General features: G+C 41.8%; 1 protein-coding gene across 1 annotated transcript in view; it reads left to right on the top strand.

Moving 5' to 3' along the window:
• Positions 1-22,713, top strand: part of LOC308659059 (sodium/hydrogen exchanger 9-like) — a gene marked incomplete at its 5' end in the record, with an annotated part of 115,094 nt that overhangs the window by 48,487 nt on the left and 43,894 nt on the right. The window contains one exon of the mRNA XM_081312055.1: positions 596-675. Within this exon, the coding sequence (XP_081168181.1) occupies positions 596-675 (80 nt within the window). The remainder of the gene's footprint in view (positions 1-595; positions 676-22,713) is intronic.

A 22,713-nucleotide genomic window follows, 5' to 3' on the forward strand; every position in this document is an offset into this window, starting at 1 on the left:
CCTCTTCCCTTCTTTATAGCCCTTGTGGAAGGGAGAAGGGACTCACACATTCAGTTCTCACAGGCCTGCCCCCCCCCATCAGGACTATCTCTTTGAAAACTCTTCATCACCTAAACAGCAAGATATCAAATATCAGCCCTTGGTAGTGATCTGTCAAAAGGAAAATAAGTGGAAACTTGTGGAAAAATTATTAGACTGTTATCATTTCTTTAGCCTTGACCTTTCAGTAATCCATAAATAAATGCCACTCGTTCCAAATTTGATAAAAGTAAACAGCAGAATTCCCATAATGGCCATCTGACAGAAATGTCATTTTTATTGAAGTCAAAAAAAGTGGCATTTCTTAGCTCTTTAATAAAATTAGGATTATTAAGAGAAGTAAATGTTGAATTATCCCAGAAGTCTCATCCACACAGCAAGATCTATGAGCTAATTTGCTTGGCAGAGTCTCCACCATTTAAGTAAAAATGCTTATACTTACAAAGGTTTTTTTTTAATATGGTTAAATTTAATTTAGTTGGACATGTATTTTTATATTAAAATGTATTTGACTATCCAATGCCTTTTTCTATGGTCTCTCTCTCTCTCTCTCCAGGGAGCAAATAACTTGGATAAAAGTGTGACAAAGACGGAGAGCGCTCGACTCTTCAGGATGTGGTATGGCTTCGACCACAAGTATCCTTTAGTAGTGGGGACCTAGCAGATCCTGCCTCATGGCAGGGGATGACTCTGAGTGCTTGTCATCCAGGTATGCGCTCCTGCTCCTCCAGAAACACCGAAAGGTAAAGCAAATCCACAGCCCAACTTATAAAAAAGAATGATTTTTTTAAAAAGTATAGTTCATACCTAAGTGTTACATGGAGCTAACGTGAAATCTCTTAGTCACATGTATTTGATGTTTTGGTGGCAATCTGATATTTTCTAATGCCAGATGATGATGTCATATGTATGGTCCTAAAGAATCTATTTTACTGTTCTTTGTAAAGATCTTACTTCTGATCAAGTCACCCAAGGGGACCTGCTTGGTGGATGGCATTGTAAGGAGTGGTCTCAGCAGCCTGTGGCCCAGGTGACCTGGAGCTCTTCCTGCACCCTCTCTGAGGAGCCCATTTGTGAACTTTTTTTTCCCGCTGTAAAAAAAAATGAAGGGATAGGAGTGAGGGTGGGGTGAGAATGAAGGCCCCTGAAGGACCGAGGAGACTGGGTTGGTTCATCATAGTGCAAAATGGCATTTTTCCTCCAGGCTCACTTGAGTAAGCTTTTGCTGGTAAAGGGCAATTTTAAAATTCTAGCAATCAGTGTAAACATAGGAGCTCAGATACACCTTGTCATGTGGTTTCAAGGCTGAGAAGTCAGCCCTGAAGTGCTTTGCCATTGTGAGTTGCAGTAAGCCGTCCATCTCTAATCCCAGGCAAAAGCACAGGGAAGAAAGGAAAGAATTACACTGTGAATTGAATGTGTTGAGTCTTTGTAGCTTATAAGTCCTTCTCCTTTCAGTGAGAAAAATGTCAGTAACTAGGTGATTTTAAGCCCCTAAGCAATGATTAAAGCCACAAGGAATCAGTGGGAGAGGAAGAATTAAGAACAGGAAAAAAGAAATACAAAGAACCAGTGAAGAACAAGAGGTTAAAATGGAAAGGGGAAATAAGGCAATATATATATATATATATATATATATATATATATAGGAAATTCACATTTGAAAGAAAAGCAAGTTAGAAGGAATAACTGCAGAAAATAGAAAAAAAAAATTAAGACAGAAGGGAAGAGAAGCCATTTGAAGGGATAAGCAAAAGTAAAACAATGTGAGAATCAGAAAGTAACTCTGCCAAAAGAGAATGTTCCAGGAATTACAAATTGATGATGTGGAGGGAGAGGGCTTTTGAGCTCTGTTGTCCCGGGCCAGATATCTCATCTCGCTCAGTCTGAAGCTTTTGTGGCCAGGGTGAGTTACCACCATCTAAGAAGCAGTGCAGGTTGGCCATCAACTAGCTCTTGCAAGTTCTGGTCTCATTACCTACTGGAAGCCTTTCTGGTCTCCCCAAGGAAAGCTAGTTCTTAGTAGGTTATTGCTAGCTTATGGTCTTGGGTTGATGTATTTTCTAGAAGTGGGATTTGCCCCTGCCATTTCTTATAAGTATCTGATAGCCAAATTTGTAGGAAGCTATTCTTACATTCTTCGACTGAAGAGTACACATAATGAGATATACAATATGAAAATGGTGCATTGGAAATGTGCTAAAAGATTTTTTTCTTCCAAACTCTGAAAGTGCCTCAAGGAAAGCTTTAGAATGAAGAAAAGGAATAAAGGAGAAAAAATTAACTCGGAGACAGAAAATGAAAGTTGGAACCTACCCAAATCTTTAGCTCAGAGCAGTGACACTAAATTCAGATGATATCATAGTTTTGAGTCTCACTTTTCAACAGGGGTTTATTTCCATACAATTATGGACAGACTAGCAGAAATGAAAGCAGATTTATACTCCCTGTAATACCTCTTCGTGTGGCAATTTGTCTTCCCGGGCATTCATTCTAGAAATTGCGGTTGCTGCCATCACCACGCAAATGTATTTTCACTTAGACAGCAGAGTTTTTGTGTCCTACTTATCCTCTGAGTGTCTACATAGAGAAGAGCAAATCAACCAGTCTCAACTCCACCATCTCTTGATGAATGTGTTTTTAAATGTCCACTTGACGTTTATTGTTCATTCTAGGTTCACCTAGAACCCAAGCGATGTGCCCCATGAACCTCAGGCCATGCCAGCCATTGTCAGTAGAGGGGTGATCCCTCATCCCAGGGTCAGGTTGCCCAGATGGACCAAATAGGAATTTTCAGGAAGCTGAAAGCAGTGGACTATGCACTTTAGAGCTACTCAGGCTTTATTTTAGTAAAATCATTTCATGCCAATACGGCATAAAGAAGTATTGACCAAAGGAAAAAAAAAAGAAGAAGAAATAGGGTTTCAAACACACCTGTATCAGCCAGGGTTCTCCAGAGAAATGGAAACAGGAAAAATAATGTACATATGCATGTATATACATATAGATTTATTTCAAGGAATTGGCTGATACAGTTGTGGCAGCTAACAGCTGCAAAAGTTGAAGGCTCTTGATCCAGAAGCTCAGGCAGGAGCCGATATTGCAATCTTGAGGAGGAATTCTTCCATCCTAGGGAAAGCAGTGTTGCTCTTAAGACTCTGTGGCTGATGGCATAAGCCCGTGCACATTGTTGAAGACAATCTCCTTTACTTAGAACCAAGTGACTGCAAATGTTCTGCACATCTCCAAAATGTCTTCAGCAGCACACATAAATTGGGGTTTATGTGTAACTGAGAACTCTAATCAAGCTGACATATAATACTAGTCCTCACAGCACCCAATGCACATTCAGTAGGTGCCCAATATTTCAGACCCAAGGATAAAAATACCTTCTTAATTATATCATTATTATCAATAAAACAAACCATTGGGGCTCACTCAGTTTTTGTCTTATTTTTTATAGCATGAGTAATTCACATATTAATATAAAATTTTTCCAAAAACTACAGGGGAAAAAATCATACAAATTAATATTCACTAAGAATGAGCACTGGTCAAGCACTGGTTGAGTGCCTTTGCATTTGGAGTTTGATCTCACCTCTCAGCAAGGCAGGAGGTTGGGAGAGTCGGGAGGGTATAAGGCAGCACAAATGGCCCGCTGATTAGATAGATTGGTCTCTGTGCAAATCTGGGCTTCCCTGTTTAAGAGCCTGGTTGGAAACCTATGGTGCCAAAATGGATGATTAATTAAGATCACATAATGATTCATTGTGGGCAGCAGTTCTGAATATGGCTGTGCAAAGAAGAAATCAAGAGGTGGGGGAGGAGAAGGAAAACATGTCACCAGGCACACAGGTCTGTGTCACCTCTATAACCATTCTTTTTGCTTTATTTCATTCTTCAGCTATCCTCTTCTTGGTAGAAAAACTAAACTCCCAGATAACTTAATGAACTTTCTGAACTTTCCACAGTGAATGAGATTTCATTTCCATAGTCCAAGTCCAGGCCTGTGTCACTCCAAAGTCCCTGAGTATACTAAAATGAACTTCACTGTTCACAACTCTGTGTCCACGGTATCTCCTACTCTAACTGTATATCCTCATATCTCAATATGTTCATGAAAACTCCATGAATAATTATGATTTCTTCTATTCTGTTGTGCAGCGCTCACTTTTCAAACATTGGTTGGCAATGTATGGGGTGAAAATAAGGTTAGGGGTCTTTGCTGGCCACCCAGCAGGCACCCTCATGAAGGAGTCCCCGAGTCCTCCACTTCTCAGGGGCAAAAATGTACGAGAAAGAATCTAAGTGTGGTTCTGTTTCCTAAGAGATGAGCTCAAGCTAACCAAGCTCAAAGGAGGCAACAGTATAAACCAGACACCAAGTTTTTAATTCATCACATCCCCCAGGAGGAGAAATATCCTTTTCCAGCAATGAAAAGACTCAAGTTACAACTGGTCCTTCAGGTCCCCCGTCGCCTGCTCTTGCTCCTGGCTCACTCAGCTCCGGCTGCCCTGTCCTTCCACACACACAGCTGGTGCTGAATCTGCTTTCGGGACTTAGCACTGACTCTTCCTTCAGATATTCAATTCCTCTGTCTTTCCCCTCTTTCCTTCAGCTTGTCCCTGAGACCCTCCTGGCTCCATATTTAAATCAGCAGTCTTACCAAGAGCACTCTCTCAATACTTCCCTGCTTAATTTTATTTTATTTTTTTCCACTTATCGCCACCTGACGCAGAATGGATTTAGTTTCAAATGTCTTCTCTAAGCACCTATTTAGGATATATGCTTTCTGGGGGGCAGAGATTTGGGTCTATTTTTATCCTCAGCGTACCTGGCAAGGAGTGAATACTCAATAAATATCTGTTGAATGAAAGAATGAATCGATCAGGCGAGCAAGAAAATGAACGATATTTTCTATCCAGGGCCCCCTTCATTTCAGATATTGATGGAGCAGAAATGCCAATTCATTATCCAAAGGTTACTAAATGAATCTGAAGGCAGAGCAAGGCCAAGTGTGGATAATCTGAGTGTTGCCATTCAAGCTGCCCCGAGCGCACACCCACGCATGGCCCAGCCTCAGTATCTCTCTCCTTAGACAGGGACGGTCCCTCTCAGCAGACTTGGTCCCAGTTGCTTCAACTGACCTCCTTCCTCTGTACGTTCATGCTAGAGGGGAAAGGAAATGTTTATTTTCATCAATCTTCTTAATACATCCATGAGAATTCTGTAGATTTAATTCAGTAGTAAGCTTGATTAACAATGCTCCCAGGTGTTCACCATTTCAAGGCTAGGTTTCCAATTAAAGTACTATCATTACTGACTTCATATAAATGAATTTTTTTAATAAGGCACAAAGCAGTCTGACCTCTTAAATGAAAACAGAAATGGCCAAAACGTTAGTCCTAGTAACTTAGGTGTCATTAGTGCAATGATCTGGTACATTCAAACCTGGCTCTGGATGAGAAGCTACTCCTCTGTGTGGGTGACTTTGAATTTAGCTCCTCTCACCAATCATGTGTTGATTTTATCAGCACCAAACTCAAAACTTTAGAGTCCCCTATCCTACCCTCCCCACTCATAATTTCATATAATGAGGAGCTTAGAAGCTAAAAGTGATGGCTCCTTATTCATATTTTAAGATAAAGTTATTTTGCTTAGGTTCCTCCTGCTGCAATAGGTATGAGAATCTCATGTCACCTTATTCACAGGTGACTGTGATCCCACCATATGGTCTGCCTCCTGGAGTCTCTTTCTATTCTATCATTTATCATCTCTGATCATAAGTGTGTATGTATACTAGTGCTGCAAGAGTGAACGGCCCAGGATAAAAATAACATTTTCCAAAATAAAAAACGCAGCCTAAAATCATTTTTAGCACTTCCTCTGTGCCAGCAATAAAAACTTAGGTGATTGCCAACATGTTACCCAAGCGTACAGATTGCTCAGAGATAACAATAGATTGGCATGTTGATGCAGTGATGGCTGTGTGAAGCAGGGAGGATGGAGACCTCCTCCCGTCACTTGTTTGGAATGAGGATCCCAGTGAAGTCTTCATTCCACAGAGTGAGGGCCCTTGGCAATATATATGGGTGCCTGGGCTCTTGCATATATCATTTTGCCAGGAAAAGTGGTAGGCACCAGACCCCCTCCTATAGTGACAGGTGGCAGTTGCACTCTAGGAAAAGTTAGCAGGAATCTCAGGATCATTCAGAATAGGACGTGGAACCATGTATTTAATGTATTTAAATGTGATGGCATTTTATAATTTTAACCAAAGAAACAAAAACATTTTTTTAAAAAAAAAGCCTTCTCCTCCTAAAACTTGACAGAATTCCTTATATGCCACACAGTTACACTGGTGTTAAATTGTAGGTATGAATACTGTAAGAAGCAGTTTCCATTTTAAATGATGATCCCTGAGTTGCAGTTTTTCCATATCCTGACAAGTTGAAGCATCCATGAATTATTTATTGGGGTGGCACCACAGCCTTGTGAGTGACTTGAGTTTACCTCACAGAGATCTCTTGGAGGAACGTAGAATGTTAGTTCTGTGATCCCTGTTTTATAAATGAGGCAAGGAGCCCCAAGGAGGGAAAAGATGAATCTGAGGATGAACTTGGAGGCAGCATTCATCATCAACATTAGACCAGGCCACACCCACCTGAGGAATCCCAGCATCCCAGTCCCACTCTGGTTCCTGTGGTCTGCCCACAAGTTCCAGCAGCATTGGTAGGTATGTGATGCTGTGGCTGCAAGTGTGCCTGGCATGAAATTAGCAGCTTTAAACTATAGCTTCTTCTGTCACTCACCAAAAGCTTCACCAATCTGGGAATGAGGTGTGTTTTTTCTTTCATCAGTCAGCAGGAGAGGCAGCAGAGGATATAAGGAATCCTTTTTTTGATAGATACTTTAATAAGTGGCTACTATGTGCCAGGCAACACAATAGGTCCTAAGACCCAACAGCAGACACAGTAGGCATGCTCACCCTCATGAAGTCTTGCTTTCTGCCTCATTAAAAGGAGTTATGGCCCCAGAGCCCTCTGAAGTCACAGGAAAGGAAGACTCTGACATCACCAGAACTAAATGGGAGACAGATCCTTTTTTAGTGCATTATAGTTAGACACAATAGTGGGGTTCATCTTGACATACACATAAATGCAAATAACATACTATATTCTTCCTCCCTCCTCAGGGTCCCCTTTCTCTACTCCATTGGTCTTCCTTCTGCTTGTCTATTTTTTAATTGGTGCATTGTGGTCATAGGCAAAATTGGAATGCATGGTGATATATTCATACATGCACATTCACTGACAGATTCTTGATGGGAGCAGTACATTAATGTCAACCGTAGCCCTCACTTGCAAAACATAACCAGATAACTGCCAAGTGGTTTTAAAGAGCACCAAAATTTCAAAATATTTGAGACAAACAAAAGAAATCAGCTTTCTAAAGGTTCTCTCTAAATATATCCCCAGATGGCACCCCCACTAGAGTACACCCACAGCCTGGTCACGGGCCCCTCGTGTCTGGGACTGCAGTTCACTTGATTATCACTGGGGACTAAGGCTGATCTTGGTCATCCTCATCTTCACAGGTGCTGCTGTTGAATGATCTGGCAGACAGCTCTTGACTTAGCACCAAAGTGAAGTGAAATTAAAACTCCCCGAACGTAAACACCAGCCTCCTAGTTCTCATGCTCTTTTGGTGGGAAGCAACAGAAAGGAATTTGAACAGTACCTGGTAACATGGGCTATCTTTTGTTCTTGGATCTCCCACGGTTTCTTCTCCCATATAATGGGAATAATCCATACTATCCTATGCTTGGGCTGAGTCCATCCAAAAAATTGACTACTTATTATGATGGCTTCCTACTGATGCTAACTCATTCATTGAAACACCCAAGGAGTGCAGTTTTCTCAAGATCCTGTGGCTTAAATACATTGTGATACTTGATAGTTAGAATAAAACTCTCCTGGAGACCCAAGAGGGAATGCAAGTGGGATTGTGTGGGCTGCTGCCTAAGCAAGATGGACCCCCTGCACTGTGATAGTAAAACATGGTGGGTACCAGGATGCTGAGTTTTCTGCAATGATTCTAGGATCCTGCATGAGGTTTAGCTTCCCTGCATTATTTTGCCCTCTCCTTGTAAAAATTTTAATGATGTTCCTCTTACATGAGAACGTGCTCTCATTTCACCTTCACTTTCAGTAAACAAAATGAAAACTCGAGATTTATACAAACAAGAAATCAGAAAGTAACTCCTCCCCTTGTAGCAAACGGATTCACTGAATGAATTCCTTTAAGTCAAATTCCCAAAACCCTGAGTACTTTCTCTGTGTAAAACACTATACTACACTTTCTTAACTCACTCGTTGATTTGTGCATGGATTGACCATGTGCTTATTGAAACCTCTCACATGTGTGGGTCACCATCCTGGGCACCAGGGATAATACAGTCATGGGCCAATTTCTAAAGATCTTGCCTTTCATTATGATTTTGGCTCTGAATTTCTGATTTACACATGTCTTTTCAGGAACAAGGCTATGGAATAGAGAATCACTTAGACATTCCACTGTTGATTTTTATCAAATGGAAGAAAGTGTGTGGCTTAGGGGTCAGTTGTTACTGATTGATTAATGTGACCTGTCCAGTACTGGTTGTGTAATTTTAAGAAAATTATTTAACTTCGCTGTTCCTCAATCTTCCATTTGAAAAATGGGGATAGTAGAAGTTCCTACCTCAGTGGACTCTTTTGATGATTCAATGAATCTACTCAAAGCTCAATAAATGTTAAGTCAGGTCACTATTAAGACCTATTGACAGCCACATATCCTCAAGAGAGGCACCATGTAATCACCACGTAATCATTCATCATTTTTTATTACCTGTGAGCGATCCCACTTTCCATTTTGGTACATTCTGGAATTAATTTTTCGTTGCAGCCACTGGATTTTAATACCATCAAAACATCTTCAGTCTCCATAAGCAAAAGGCCTCATGCTGGCTCTGGGTCAGACTCTATTCTTCTTATTTGATCTCCAGCAAATGGCTGTAGTTAAGTTAAGCTGGACTTTTTGTGTCCTTTGTCCTGCACATAGAGTTGTTTCGTTTATGATTTTTCTAAGTTAGAGTCCATCATCCCATAGTTATTTTTCTGAAAATTACACCAAAGATAGCAATTTGGGCTTGATAGAGAAGAGCAGCAATTTTTCTGTTTCGCAATGGAAGCAACACAATCCTTTGATGATAATTATTCCTCTTCTGCCTTCTTGCGATAAAGGAAATCTTTCAATTGTACCTTCCAGGTGAAGCTGTGGTATTTTGTCATTAGCGATGTGATGTTACATTGGAGATTTCAAGGTCAGTAATGAATCATTTTATTAGGAAAAAAATGAGAGGGGGAAAAATGTCAAGACTTACAAAAATGTGCATGCTGCCTTCATGTTGCCTGTATTGGATTTAGTTTTAATATTTCTTCCACATGGGAAAAGAGAGTATTTAGCATAAATTTTCTTTAATTGTTACATAGTCACTTCCCAACTGTAGCAACCAAGTTATTTTTAGGCTGCCAACCAATTCATGAGCACCTAGGAGCACATTATCAACGTGGACCGTGGCTGCGGCTTCACGTATTATCGCCTGACAGTGAGACAGGGTCCTGGGTCTTTCTGGGGACTGCATCTCCTCAGCGCTTGTCTGCATGTGAAGCTGTGGTTGACAACACACAAAGCGCCCTGGGCAGGCATGGCCCTGCCTTAATTAAGGTTTCCTTTGCAGAGAAGATGGTGATGATATATTCTCAATGTGTGTCCAACCACCTCATAAATAAGAGCGGGCAAAGAGATAAGCACCATGATGGTTGTGGAAGAAGAGCTAGCTGCAGAAATAGTCTTCTTGCAGTCAAGTGGGAAAAGGCTCGTGGAGGGATTGGGACTTCCTAACATGAAATTCAACAATGAGAAGGGAGGAAGAGCATTCTGAGCAGAGGGAAGAACATGGGGAAGTTCCTGTGATAAGTGTGGCTTGAATGGATGACAGAGCACCTGAATAAATCTGCCTGAAAGGTACAAAATTGCAAGAAAGAGAAGAGAGGGGGCTCTCTCGGGACCATGGAGAAGCCCTCAAAACAAAGCAGGAAGCTCTTATTCCCAACCACCTGACATCATCGGAATTCTCTCCTGTTGGTATTAATTCCATATTTTTGTTGCGTGCTAAAGATAGAAGGGTGTGTCACGGGCTCAAGTGTCATTTAAAGTTCCCTTTCTGTCACAAGTCTGATTCATCCCTGTGACAGTCACTTATCAGGCACTATATACGACATAATTCCAAAATTGGGTTTAGTTTTAATCTCCCTCAGTAAAAAAAAAAAAAAAAAACAAACAATAATCTTTTGTTCACATTTTATTCGGTTGTTTTAAATGAACTCGGTTGTAATACTTTTTCCATAGAAAAACTTATGTCTTCTACCTCCTTCTGAAGCCAGAGAGGTAAATAAGAAATGTTATCTGCCCCCAAGATGCTAGCTAGCATCCTGGTAAGGTAGCCACACCAGCCACCAATGCACTGTGAGCTTCATTCAGTACAGTTCTAAGCAAAGAGGACTGTCAGCCCATTCATGCGGATGCCACAGAATACTTCAGCAGAAATTTGTTTTACACAGTTCTGAAGGCTGGGAAGCCCAAGATCCAGGTGCCAACAAGTATGGTGTCTGGTAAGATCCTGATTCCCCTGGTTCACAGAAACACCTTCTTGCTGAATCCTCATGTAGCAGAAGGAGCAAACCAGTTCCCTTCGGCCCCTTTCACAAGGGCACTAATCCCATTCATGAGGCACAAGTCCTCCAAACCTAATCACCTCCCAGGAGCCCCCACTTAGTGCCATCACCCTGGAGGTTAGATTCCAACATTTGAATTTGGGGGAGTCATTCAGACCACAGCAAGAGTGATGGAAGCCAGAGAGGGGTACAGACAACTAAGCAGCTCTAGGGGATCAAGGGGACCATCCAGAATTTGGAACTGAGCAACAGAGTCAGAATCCCTAAGGGCTGGGGTGACAGTGCCCTGGACTTTTAAGCACAAGCAGGATGAGGGACATTTGGAAAATGGCCAGAGATTCATTGCAACTGGTGGAAAGTGAAACTGGGGAGTTTTCATACGAGCAGATTGTCACAACTGTCATGGTCCCACCTGTCAAGGCCCAGAGGATAGATTCTGTTCTTGACAGCAGGAGACCAATGCAGGGCTGTAGGCACAGAGTCACTCAGTGTGGTTAGTTATAATGAAGAGGCCCAGTGATTGGGCAGACAGTGATGTGACAGAGAGAACAGTGAACTGAAAACCATCCAGGACAGACAGTTGCTCCTGAAAACACCGACTGGAACATTCTCATTCTACTTTGAAGGATATTTTGGAACCATTCAACATGTGTCCCCAAATATAAATGTGTTAAAATGTAAAAGTATCACTCCATTTAGAGGTTGAGTCTTCTTACATTTCCACCAATGAAAAGAATCCAGTGGCATAATTATTAGGGTCGGGGTCTACCAGGACGCTTCCCATCCGCCTCTCAGCTTACCTTCTGGTATTTCGTTAGCCATCCACAGTCAGAAACTGGAGTGTTTCTGACAGAGGTTTTAACTAATATAACAGAAAATGTTTGAATTAAAATTCACTTTCAAAGAAAAGGCTGTGTTTTGCTCTCCAACTGGTAAACTAGATCTCACCAGCCCTCAAGAGGCAGCCTCCTGCCAAGAGGAGCTGGCACTGTGGGCTTTTAAATGTAGGGGAAGAAACACAGGAGAGCTGACCTCTTCCCAGAGGAAACAGACACATCCTGAAACCTCTGCCTTTGACATCCCTTGAAGCCATTTCCTTGGAATTCCTTGAAATCCACCCATGTGTTGGGTTCCACTGACCTGCTGCCAGTAAACATGGCCAGAACTGATTTCTAGCTCAGACAGGATGCCAAGCAGATCTACTCCTAACCCTCTAATGTGTGCTCCAGAGCAAGAACAGGAAAGATGGTAGCAGCTTTGTCCCTTTGCTGGCTACTTATTCCCCTAGTGCCTGCAAACACCTCTTCCCGGACTCCTTACCATGACCTTGACGGCTTGGGTTACAGGTGCCCAACCCTTTGCCTTTTCTTCCCCTGCCTCATGGAGACCAAGAACCTTGCTGAGCACCCCCAAGGGCAGCATACCAGCATCATCCACAAGAGGTGGGTGACCAAGGCTGGCTGTACACACTGTAGGCTCTGGGCTCCCAAGAGCATTGGCAGCCCATACCCCACACCCCAAACAGCTCCAGCAGTACAAGCTCAGAAGGCTGGTCTTTAACTAGCTTGGCCATTTTTTTTTAACTTTTTTTTCATTTTGTGTTTAGTCTGAAGTCCTCAGGCCTTCTCTGAACCAAAATGTTCAGAAGATGAACATTATGGTAATTGGTAATTGTACAAGCACTCTGCAAACATCAAGTGCTTCATAAAGTTGAAATGATACTAAATTCACTGACAGGTTTATAGGCCTGAAGGCCCTCAGACTCACTATGCAGATATAAACAAAGAACTTTATTACATTTTTATTATTTTTAAATTCTAACTGATTTCCGGCCATACTCAAGATTATGATGAGCACATAAGTCTCTTCTCAATCTGTAGACATGACTTATTGAGAAGTCTTCTCACCCCGCATGTCTGCAGGGCCTAAAATCTCCCTTTTGTAGATCTCCTGCTATGGAATGGACGCTTCCCTCCCCATGAATTAGCTCAGTAAGAAACCCTGCCCATGACCTTCCTGCAAGTAGGAGCTGATGCTTTCCAGCCGAGGTCCTTCCTTCCTGGATTAGCCTTGTAAGAAGTGTTTGTGTTCCTGTTCAGAACTAGAGATTAAATCCCTGGTGAACGCACCTCTCTTGCTAGCCCAGTCTTTTTACAAACCTTTAACAATGTTGTCAGGCCATTTAGAAGAGACAGATAAGATGGAAATCAGAGTTTTTCAAAGTGCTCTTCAGAACTCATTAGCGTTTCTCAGGATCAGTTCAGTGGGTTCCTAACCAGAACTTTTTTAGTAAATGAAAGTGCATGGCAGAATTAGAAGTAATTGTTGTTTGGTGACACTCATTTCAAGGGGTGTGCGTGTGGGTACGTATTTCTACTCAGTGGTGACATAAAATACATTTCTTAATAGGGTCATGATCAAAAAGGTTTTAAGATCTTGGTCTGTGCTGGCATCAATTCCTTCTGCACAAACACTCAGGCCTGTTCTCCTAATTGCTTTAAGTGCCCTGCAAGTTGTACAAGGAGCTGTGAGAGCTCAGAGAAGGGAGAGCTTGCAATTCTAGGTTGGTTTGGGGGAGGTGCAGAATTGGTGGATTTCAGCCAGACTTTGAGAACAAGGTAGAATTTGAAAAGTAGAAACTGGAGGGACCCTGAGAAAGGCTGGATGAGGAGAGAGAGAAAAGTATCCAAGCTATGGGCACAGCAATGGGTTTGAAGTCTGACTCCTTGCCTCGCCTCATCCCTGACCCCAGCTATTGGAACCTCAGGTTCCTGAGCCATTATTTTCTGATTTTTAAACAAGTATAAGCATATCTTCCTTGTAGAGAAACTGCGATGTTGAAATGGAATAAGGCAGATGGAAACACTGAAAGTTAACAAGGGCCAACCACACATGAGATAGGCTCATTAATTCTTCTAGGCAAAGCAAAGGTCACCAGTAGAGGTGAGAAGGTGGCAAGTGACATAGGCTCTCAGGATAAAGTGCGGATTGCAACTTGGGCCCTTCAGGTCAGCTGTGATGGACAGAGAGTCAAAAAAAAAAAAGCTCTGCTTAGGAAAATCTGTAAAGATTTTTGGGTATTGGGTGAAGGTGTCTGGATTTGATTGGGTGGATAATGAGGAATCGGATGGTTTGCAGACACAGGCGTGACAGAGTCTTGTTTTACAAAGATTGATCCTACAGCATCGATTAGGGAGAAGTTGCAGGGTCCTAAATTATGGTAGTTGTAATGGGAATAGAAAAGAAAGGGACAAAGGCTGGAAAACTCTGGAACCCAGTCCATAGACCATGATGCAGTATCCCTGGGGGATTGGGGGCTGCAGAGAGGAAGGGCCAGGTAGGGGCCAGGTGGGTGCAAGCAGGGATCTGTGTGACTGTGTGGTTCCAGCCCTCAGACTGCTAATGGCAGTCAGAGAAACAGGGAAGCCGGAGGCCACAAACACTGGGGGAAGATGGGAGGTGGACTTCCTCTCTGATAGAATTCTGTCCAGGCCTCCTGCTCCATTTTCTTGCTGAATCTGTTCTTCTTTGGGATAAATAAGAAGTCACTTTCCCAGTCTTGCCTCACAGAAGGAGGTCTCGAGACTTCTGAGTGAACTTGTTATTTCTCTTTGAGCTGCTTTCTCGTAGAGGAATGGTCTACAATTAATATCCTACTCCAAAAGAGGCTGAACATGTATTTTTGTGCTAATTGAGTCTCATCAACTAGTCTTCTGTCAATAGATGTCACTTAAATTAACCTCCTGGCTAACTTGTGTAATGAATACAACCCTGCTGGACCACATCCTACCAAGTCAAAGTTCAGACTCATTAGCCTAGAGCAGCCCAGAGCATGAGTCAAATAGCTTAATTCACATCTTTGTCATTATTAGCTGTGTGACGCAGGGAAAATAACTTGAACTCTCTGAACTTTGCTATCCTAATCTGTAAAACAGGTATAATGACAATGATGATAAAACCTATTTTGAAGGATTGTGGTGAGATTTAGCATACCTAGGAAAACTAGGACCTCCATAAAGGGCTGGTCTTCTTGTTATTACTCAAAAGTATGAATGAACATGCTCACCTCACCCCCCACTTTATAGCCAAACACAGCAGCCTTTCCCTAGTTCCAGGGGGAAAGGCTAAGCTTGGTTCTGCCTAAGGAGAGGTACTCCCCAGGGCCAGCCTGGCAGGACCTGCTCCTACAGGAACAAAATGTTTCCACCAGCCCTCCCCAACCTTTAAGCCTAGTTACAGACTCTTTAGGCAAAATAATTTTGTTCCTGCTCAGCATGGTCTGAAAATACCAAGATATCCCTCACTGAGACTAGACAGAGGTGGGACTTCTACACAGTGACTCCTGACTCACAGCAGCTGAGGCAGAGTGTTGATGGGTGGGTGAGGAAAAAGTGGATCCCCATGTTGGCTGCAGTCAGCAGAGGCTGGGGGCAGCTGGCTTTCTCCTGATGATGATCAGGAGAATACTGGGAATTCCATCTGGTCATGAAAAGAAACTGCCTATTTCTTTCATCACAAAATGCACCTGTTAGCATTATATACAAGCCTCTATTATGTAAGTGAATGGAGTATTCATTGGGAGAAAAGTCAAGTATTTTCCAACTAAACCAAAAATCATAGTCTAAGAACCTGTAGCTGGGCCCCGAGGTCACAGCAGCACAATTAGGAGTCACAAGTCCTGGTTTGAGCCCAGGCTTCGCTGGCCACACGAGCTGAGCTGGATAATCCCTCCCTCCAAGGTCCAGTTTAACTGTAAAGGGAGAGGAATGGTCCTCCCTGGATGCTCCCCCATGAGGAACTTCCCTGATCCAAAGCCACCCACGCTCAAGCCCAGGAAACCCCCAGGTCTTGAGATCCCATAATTCTCTTGGGCTGGGGATGGAGCTCAGTGGCAGAGCCCTTGCTTAGCATGTGCAGAGTCCCCAGAGCTTCCATCCCCAGCACCCAAACCAACCGACAGAGAACCCATGATTCTAACATGACCCTCCCCGGGTCTTTGGTAGGCTTGGACATTTTTCAATCTATTCAACTAAAAATGTATGGCACAGCAGAAGTGTTTCTACCAATGTATTCTGTGAGAATTTGGCCTCTCATGGGCCAAACAAAAGCTACTTTTATAAAAAGGAGTATATATTCTCTTTTGCTTTTATCTGAAGAAAGGAAAATGATTCTCGGGTCTCTGTTACACACTAGAATCTATTTTCCAGAAATATGGCTCATGTGTCTTGTTTTTTATCTTCACAAATTCAACAAAATGGTGACATATAGTAAATGAAGGTGCTCAGGGTGCTTGCTTAGGTTCCCAGGAAGTAAATAATTGACCTATTAACTTCCTGGGATTTAGTCACAGGATGCATACATGAAAAGGAGAGAAAGAAATGGGGCCCACTCCAACATGCTGCCCTCCGCATTGCTTAACCTCCTGTCCAGCCCAGCATGACCTGCCTTTACCTTCTTTCTGATAGAAACAAAGAAGCAATCTTAACCTGGCTCCTGACAAGCTAGGAGCTCATCTTTTCTATGAGGCGCCTTAAACCGATTGTCCTCTCACAAATAGTTTTTCCTAACTGCCTCCCCTTCATCTTCTTGGTTTTGGAATAATTCTTTCAAGATAGAGTTAGAAATTGCTGCTCACTCGCGGGAGTTAGCTACAAGATGCATCTCAAGTATTTGGAAGATAAGGTCGGAAAGCCATCTATCCCAAGTCACAGAGGGTGGCTGTAGATGAGGGGGGAGGGGGACTTTGCTAGTCACCTTCTGTCATCGCATGCAGCAGGGGCATTGTTCTCTCTCCTTACAGGGGAGGAAACTGAGGCTCAGAAAGCCAGGACTCAACCCGGTGCAGAGAGGCCTGCCTATCCAGGGCCCTTTCCCCATCCTGTGCTGGGTAACTCTGGACCTCAAAATGGAGGTGGTTTCTATTTGATTTCTAGTTTAGCCAAAAATGCCTGCATTTTCTGATGACTAATTCTCTTTGGGGGAGAAGTTAAATTTCATTCTTTATTTCTCCACTTAACTGTTTCCTTTGAGTAATCTTCTCGGTTTCCCTTTGATCTTTCTCACGACTCCATTTGTTAATGCAAACAAATAAGACTATGCCCGCTCCTTCCCCACAACCACCATCTGATTAAGTGGTACCGAAAGCCCCTTTTCCATGGCAACCCTAAGGGATTGGTCCCCAAGCTTGAGAAAACCACTGAGCCAACCCCACAGCCAACACAGTGGTGAAATCTAGCTCCATTTTGCTGGCCAGAAAAATTTTGATCCATCATCTCACAGGTGGGGACATTCTGGGATTCCAGCTGCCCTTTCAGTTGATGTCTCCTCCCAGGTCCAAGTTCAGGTCATTGTATTGCTAGATTATTTCAATTATCCACAGTTTAGTGGGTAACACAAAATTTCATTTCCCTCTGTTTGCTTCTGTGGAATAACTAATCATTTTCCTTTCTGAAAAAAAAAAGAAATGAGAAGAGAAACATTAATTTTTGCCCTAAACTGTGATATTTCTTATTATATAGTGAAGAAAATTAACAAATCATCTGAAATTTTTTGAAAAGTTTGACTATACATTTTTTTAGAAAGAGAGAGAAGAAGAGAGAGAGAATTTTTTAATATTTATTTTTCAGTTTTTGGTGGACACATGTTTATTTTATTTTTATGTGGTGCTGAGGATCGAACCCAGCGCCCCGCGCATGCCAGGTGAGTGCATTACCACTTGAGCCACATCCCCAGCCCTGACTGTAAATTTTTCCTTACCCTTTTTTCTTTTATGTTCGACCTAGTGTTTTCTTTCTTTCCCTTTTCATTTTATCCAAAGGTTTTAATAAAAATAATATAATACAAAAAGATCACATTTGTACAGAAAAAGAAATGATACTTTAGAATTATTAAGATTGATTGATTGATTGATTGATTGGCAACATCAAGAATCCGTTTGGGGCTGGGGTTATGGCTCAAGGTAGAGCCCTTGCCTAGTATGCGTGAGGCACTGGGTTCAATCGTCAGCACCCCATAAAGTAAAATAAAGACATTGTGGCCACCTATGGCTAAAAAAAATAAAATAAATATTTTAAGAAGAAGAATCAGTTTTCTCTGGCAGGTAGCTGAGCTTTCATTTCCCTGAGAATAATGGAAAAATTAAATGAGGATCCATTTGAGTAAAATTATGTTTTTCATCTCCTCCATCTCTATATTTCCTCCTCTGGACTGCAATTCTGTGTATACAATCATCTTCCTCCCCTAGCCAAATGAAAAGGAGAGAGTATTTTTCCACGGGTTTATTATGCTGAGAGAGGTTCTACTGGCATATAGGGAGAAATCTATATTCAGATAAGAATATATATAAGCCCAGGCTTGTCTGGAATTTGTTTTGCCTGTGGTTGGTCCCTCCTACAAATTTGAGGTGAGAAGAAGTTGTTAAAATTGGACTCTTGTGCTTTGTGGCTTCATCAAAAAGAAATCCTTTTAATTCTGTAGCTATAAAGACTTATAACTTAGAAAAAGCCAGACATTTTCCTCCTTCTATAGACAAGCGGTATTAAGGGTGGCCCTTCTTCAAGCCGATAGGGACCCCAGTCACTAAAACCCATCCTTTCCCCACCATCCTCTTTATCCAGGTGTGAATCCCATGCTCCATCATTACAATAATATCACCCTTGCAAACACTCCAGATTCCATTATCTTTTGTGTTACACCCAAACAAAAACAGCCGTTACTGGAAAAGTCCCAAGCAGTAATTAACCCAATACTTTGTTTGGAGGGGAACCACAGTAGAGTGGACGGGCCCTGTGGGAGAGAGTGACTCACAGATGAAGGTTTCCTTTGAACCTCGGATCATCAGCCTCACATGAACCCCTTCCAGCCAACATCCTACTTCACACATCTTTTTTTTTTCTTTTCTTTCTTTTTTTTTTCTCCCATTGCTGTTCCAAACCCACCTCTCCTTTCCTGAAATCCCCAGCCCTCTGACTTTCCTCGTCCTCTCAACCATCCATCTCACCTCCTGATTCACAGAGAGTCTAAAACTTAGTAAATGGGAACTCTTCCCATCAATCAATCAAACATTAAAGTCTGTTTCTACATTTTCTTTTTCTTTTTCTATCTAGTCAACCATTCTTTCTCACCCAAATCCTTCAAAATAACTTGGAAACATGTGTAAGTCTTCACCATGTGACAACGTCCGTGTCAATGAAAGCTTCCAGTGACTTCGCGACTCCTCGCGTACCCTCTCCTCTGTCCTTCCCTCAGAGACGAACTTCTCAGGAAAACTGATCACACTGATGGTCTCAGTGCTCTCCTCCACCCACTCCTCAGCCCACCTCCCTGGATCCTTCTTGAGCCGTCTTACTAAAGCAGTTTGATAAGGTCAAAGTCATTAAACCAGATAGGTATTCTTCAGTCCTCTCCTGACACGTCTTCTTGGCAGCATGTGATACTAGGAATTGCTTCCTCCTTCTCTGAACACTCTCCTCCTTGTTTTCCATAACCAAGTTATGGTTTTAGTCTCCTCCTAATTCCCTCAACAGCCTTTGTTAGACTCCTCTTCCTCTGTCCATTGAATGCTAGAGGTTCGTGAAGGTTCTGCTCAGGGCCTTCTTTTCTTTTCACTCAATACTTTACCCCTATAATTAATGATGGTGGAATGTGATCATCATTATTATCCAAAGTACAGATATGAAGACACAGATTGGTGTGAAAATACAATGTATACAACCAGAGATATGAAAAACTATGCTCTAGGGGCTGGGGATGTGGCTCAAGCGGTAGCGCGCTCGCCTGGCATGCGTGCGGCCCGGGTTCGATCCTCAGCACCACATACAAACAATGATGATGTGTCCGCCGAAAACTAAAAAAATAAATATTAAAAAATTCTCTCTCTCTCTCTCTCTCTCTCTCTCTCTCTCTCTCTTCCCCTCTCTCACTCTCCCTCTCTCACTCTCTCTTTTAAAAAAAAATTATGCTCTATATGTGTAATAAGAATTGGAATGCATTCCGCTGTCATATATAAATTTTTAAAAATACTCTTCCCCTAGATGATTCCCTGATAATCTCAGATTACAATAACATGCACACAAAGCTGAGTATAAATTTATACCTCAGACAAACCTTGGACACCTACATGCTACTTACCTGATCTCTGCACTCACATGACTGAAGACACATCCCAGTCATGGGAGTCCTCCTCCCACCTACCCCATATCCCATGTTCCCTCCATCCCATTATTCAAGCAAGAAGCTCTGAGTTTTCTTCTCTCTTTCTTTCCTTCTCCCTCTCCCTCTTTCTCGTTCATCAAGCTGTACATCATACTTTACCACTTCTAATGCCCTCAAAATTTACATTCAACACAAATACTTCAGAATGTCATGATTGCTGATATTCTTTGGTTTTTATTTTTAAAACAAGAACTGCATAACACTTTTTCTCCCCTGCAACACACTAAAACAAGAAAGGATTATACATGGGGAAATGACGTAAGTGTAAAACACTGCACAGGGTGAAGTATTTTTTGAAAAAAAACAATTGCATTCCAGGAAATATTTTGTTTTTTCAGAGAGAAACAACATTAATTAGAGGCACCATTCTTGTCCCCTCCCCAAGGTCAGAGTCACTAAATTACACAGAACTGAGACACATGAAGGAACTGCATCAAGGATTTCAAAAGGTTTAAATGGATGAATGTCTTACCCGCTTAGATGCATTCCTTTCTCATATTTGATGGAGTTATAAAAGAATTTTATAGTTAATATTTTATAGTTAATATTTTGATCAGCATGTCTTGTAAATGAACGTCTTCATTTTGTATTTCTCAAAGGCCTGTACCTTGGTCTGTAAAAGAAACATCTCTTAATATATTTAAAAATATTATCTTTAGTTCTAAGCAGAGATCATAGTTAGAATGAACATTTTGATCCTCTTTTGGTCTTGACCATGTGTACATTAGTATAGAGAAATGTATTCTTCTGCAAAACCTCCTGAGAATGCAGATACAAATTCATTAGGATATTGAATTGTTTGGGAAAATAAAAATTACACTTTTGCAAATAAACTCTTGTACCTATATTGAAAGCTCAATATTCATGGGCACTTTCCCAAATAATAGGCCTCCCTCTGCCAATATACAAAGCAACCTCCATCAGTTAATAATTGGCATGAGTAATTATTAATCTAAACAACAGATGACATCAGAGAAAACTGGCATAAATTATCCCAAAATGAACTGTGAGTGAATCTGTCCATTTTGTGAATCTAATTTACATGATTCTGCTCCCTGTTGTTCCCTTTGTAAGTAATCTTTCATTTAAATAATTTCTAGCCCCAAAGCTGGACTCATCATGATTCTGGGTGTTACGTGGATTGGATGGGTATGCCATTCATTCAGCTGTTCTGACCACTGACCAGTACATCTGACTGTTGGTTTAGGTAGAATATTGCTCAGGAAGTTGGCCCAGTGTCTTGTTCAAGTCTCAGATCACAGCCATAGTCTTTGTATGGTAACTCATGCAACCTAGAGCCATACTCTGAAAGGCTGAGGCACGGGCAATTATCCTAGGTGAAAACTTATGTTCTCTGTTATTTTAAATGCATGAATAGCAGACAAGAGAGCTTTCATTTCACAAAAGTGTAAATCATCTTTGGCACTATCAGAAGAATTGGCAGTAGACATACCACCTTCAGAGGCCCCCTGAGTTCCAGCAGACCCCTTACTACACTCTGAGGGGACGCAATAGGAACTCCTCCGGCTTTCTCTCTGCAGTATTTTCCTGCTCCATCTGAGGCCACATTACGAAGCCATGTCATTGATTCAATCAACAACCACTTGTGGCAGTTTTCTCCCAGCTGTTGAAAATTTCTCCTCCCACCCTGTCTCTTTGCATCTTGGTAGAGTATCTTATTCTGAGAATTGACTGACTGTCGCCCTCCATTCCCACACTTTGCTTAGAAAAAGAAGTTTAAAAGAATGCCTTCCTGCTCTTACCACCACAAAAAGAAAAATCGAAAGGAATTTAACATTTCCTCTCACACACATGCTCATGAGCACACACAATTAGTCTCCTTAACAATAAAGAGGAAAAGAAACAGGAGAAAAACACATCCGTAGCCCCTTTTGGTGTTTAGTCAATGGGATACATTGTGCCTTCAAACCATCTATTAAGGTCAAAGCCATTATCTTCTCCTCTGGGTGTCTAAACTGCCTGTAGCAGTCATTTTTGGTGAATAAGGGGAGGAAGACTAGAAAACAGGATAGTTGCAGATTTGTGAAACAGTAAAAATTCTGGTGCCAGAGATTGCAATGATATCACTTGTATAATTAGAGTTGTTTTTATATTACTAGCATTTGAGGATTATATTACCCAGCATTTGAAGGTTGCTTTGACAATTTGTTCATAGATAAAGTAGAAAGAAGGAATAATCGTGTCAGGGAGAGAGACATCTCTACGTGTATGTGTGTGCACATGACTGTGAGTGTACTTCCATGCCCACTGTGTATGTCTGAGATTGAACATCCTCCAGGTACAACAGGCCCAACCCAAATGATTACATACATCCTCAGTAGGGATTTTTTTTCAGCTCATTTTCAGTTTGCTCGTCTTTTGAAATAAGGTGATGTTTTACGGTATACGTATCACCTGATTTGAACAACTTGTTCAAGTTAATCTTGAAAAATCTGGTTCTTGGCAGCTCTTTGGCCTTGAGGGTTATTTTATTTGTGGATGATGCTCTAGTTGCTACATAGATGGTGGCACTGAGTGGACCGCTTTAAATCTAAGCCAATCCAATAATAAACTGCAATATGTTGGCAAGAGATTTACAACCTCATAAGGAATCTTCCCCCTCAGTAAATGCTGGACTTATGAACCTGAGTACTATAGTGCTCCCACCTTGACATTAGCCTCC

The sequence above is a fragment of the Spermophilus citellus genome (genome assembly GCF_964194105.1).
Source record: "Spermophilus citellus genome assembly, chromosome: 10".
Classification (NCBI taxonomy): Eukaryota; Metazoa; Chordata; class Mammalia; order Rodentia; family Sciuridae; genus Spermophilus; species Spermophilus citellus.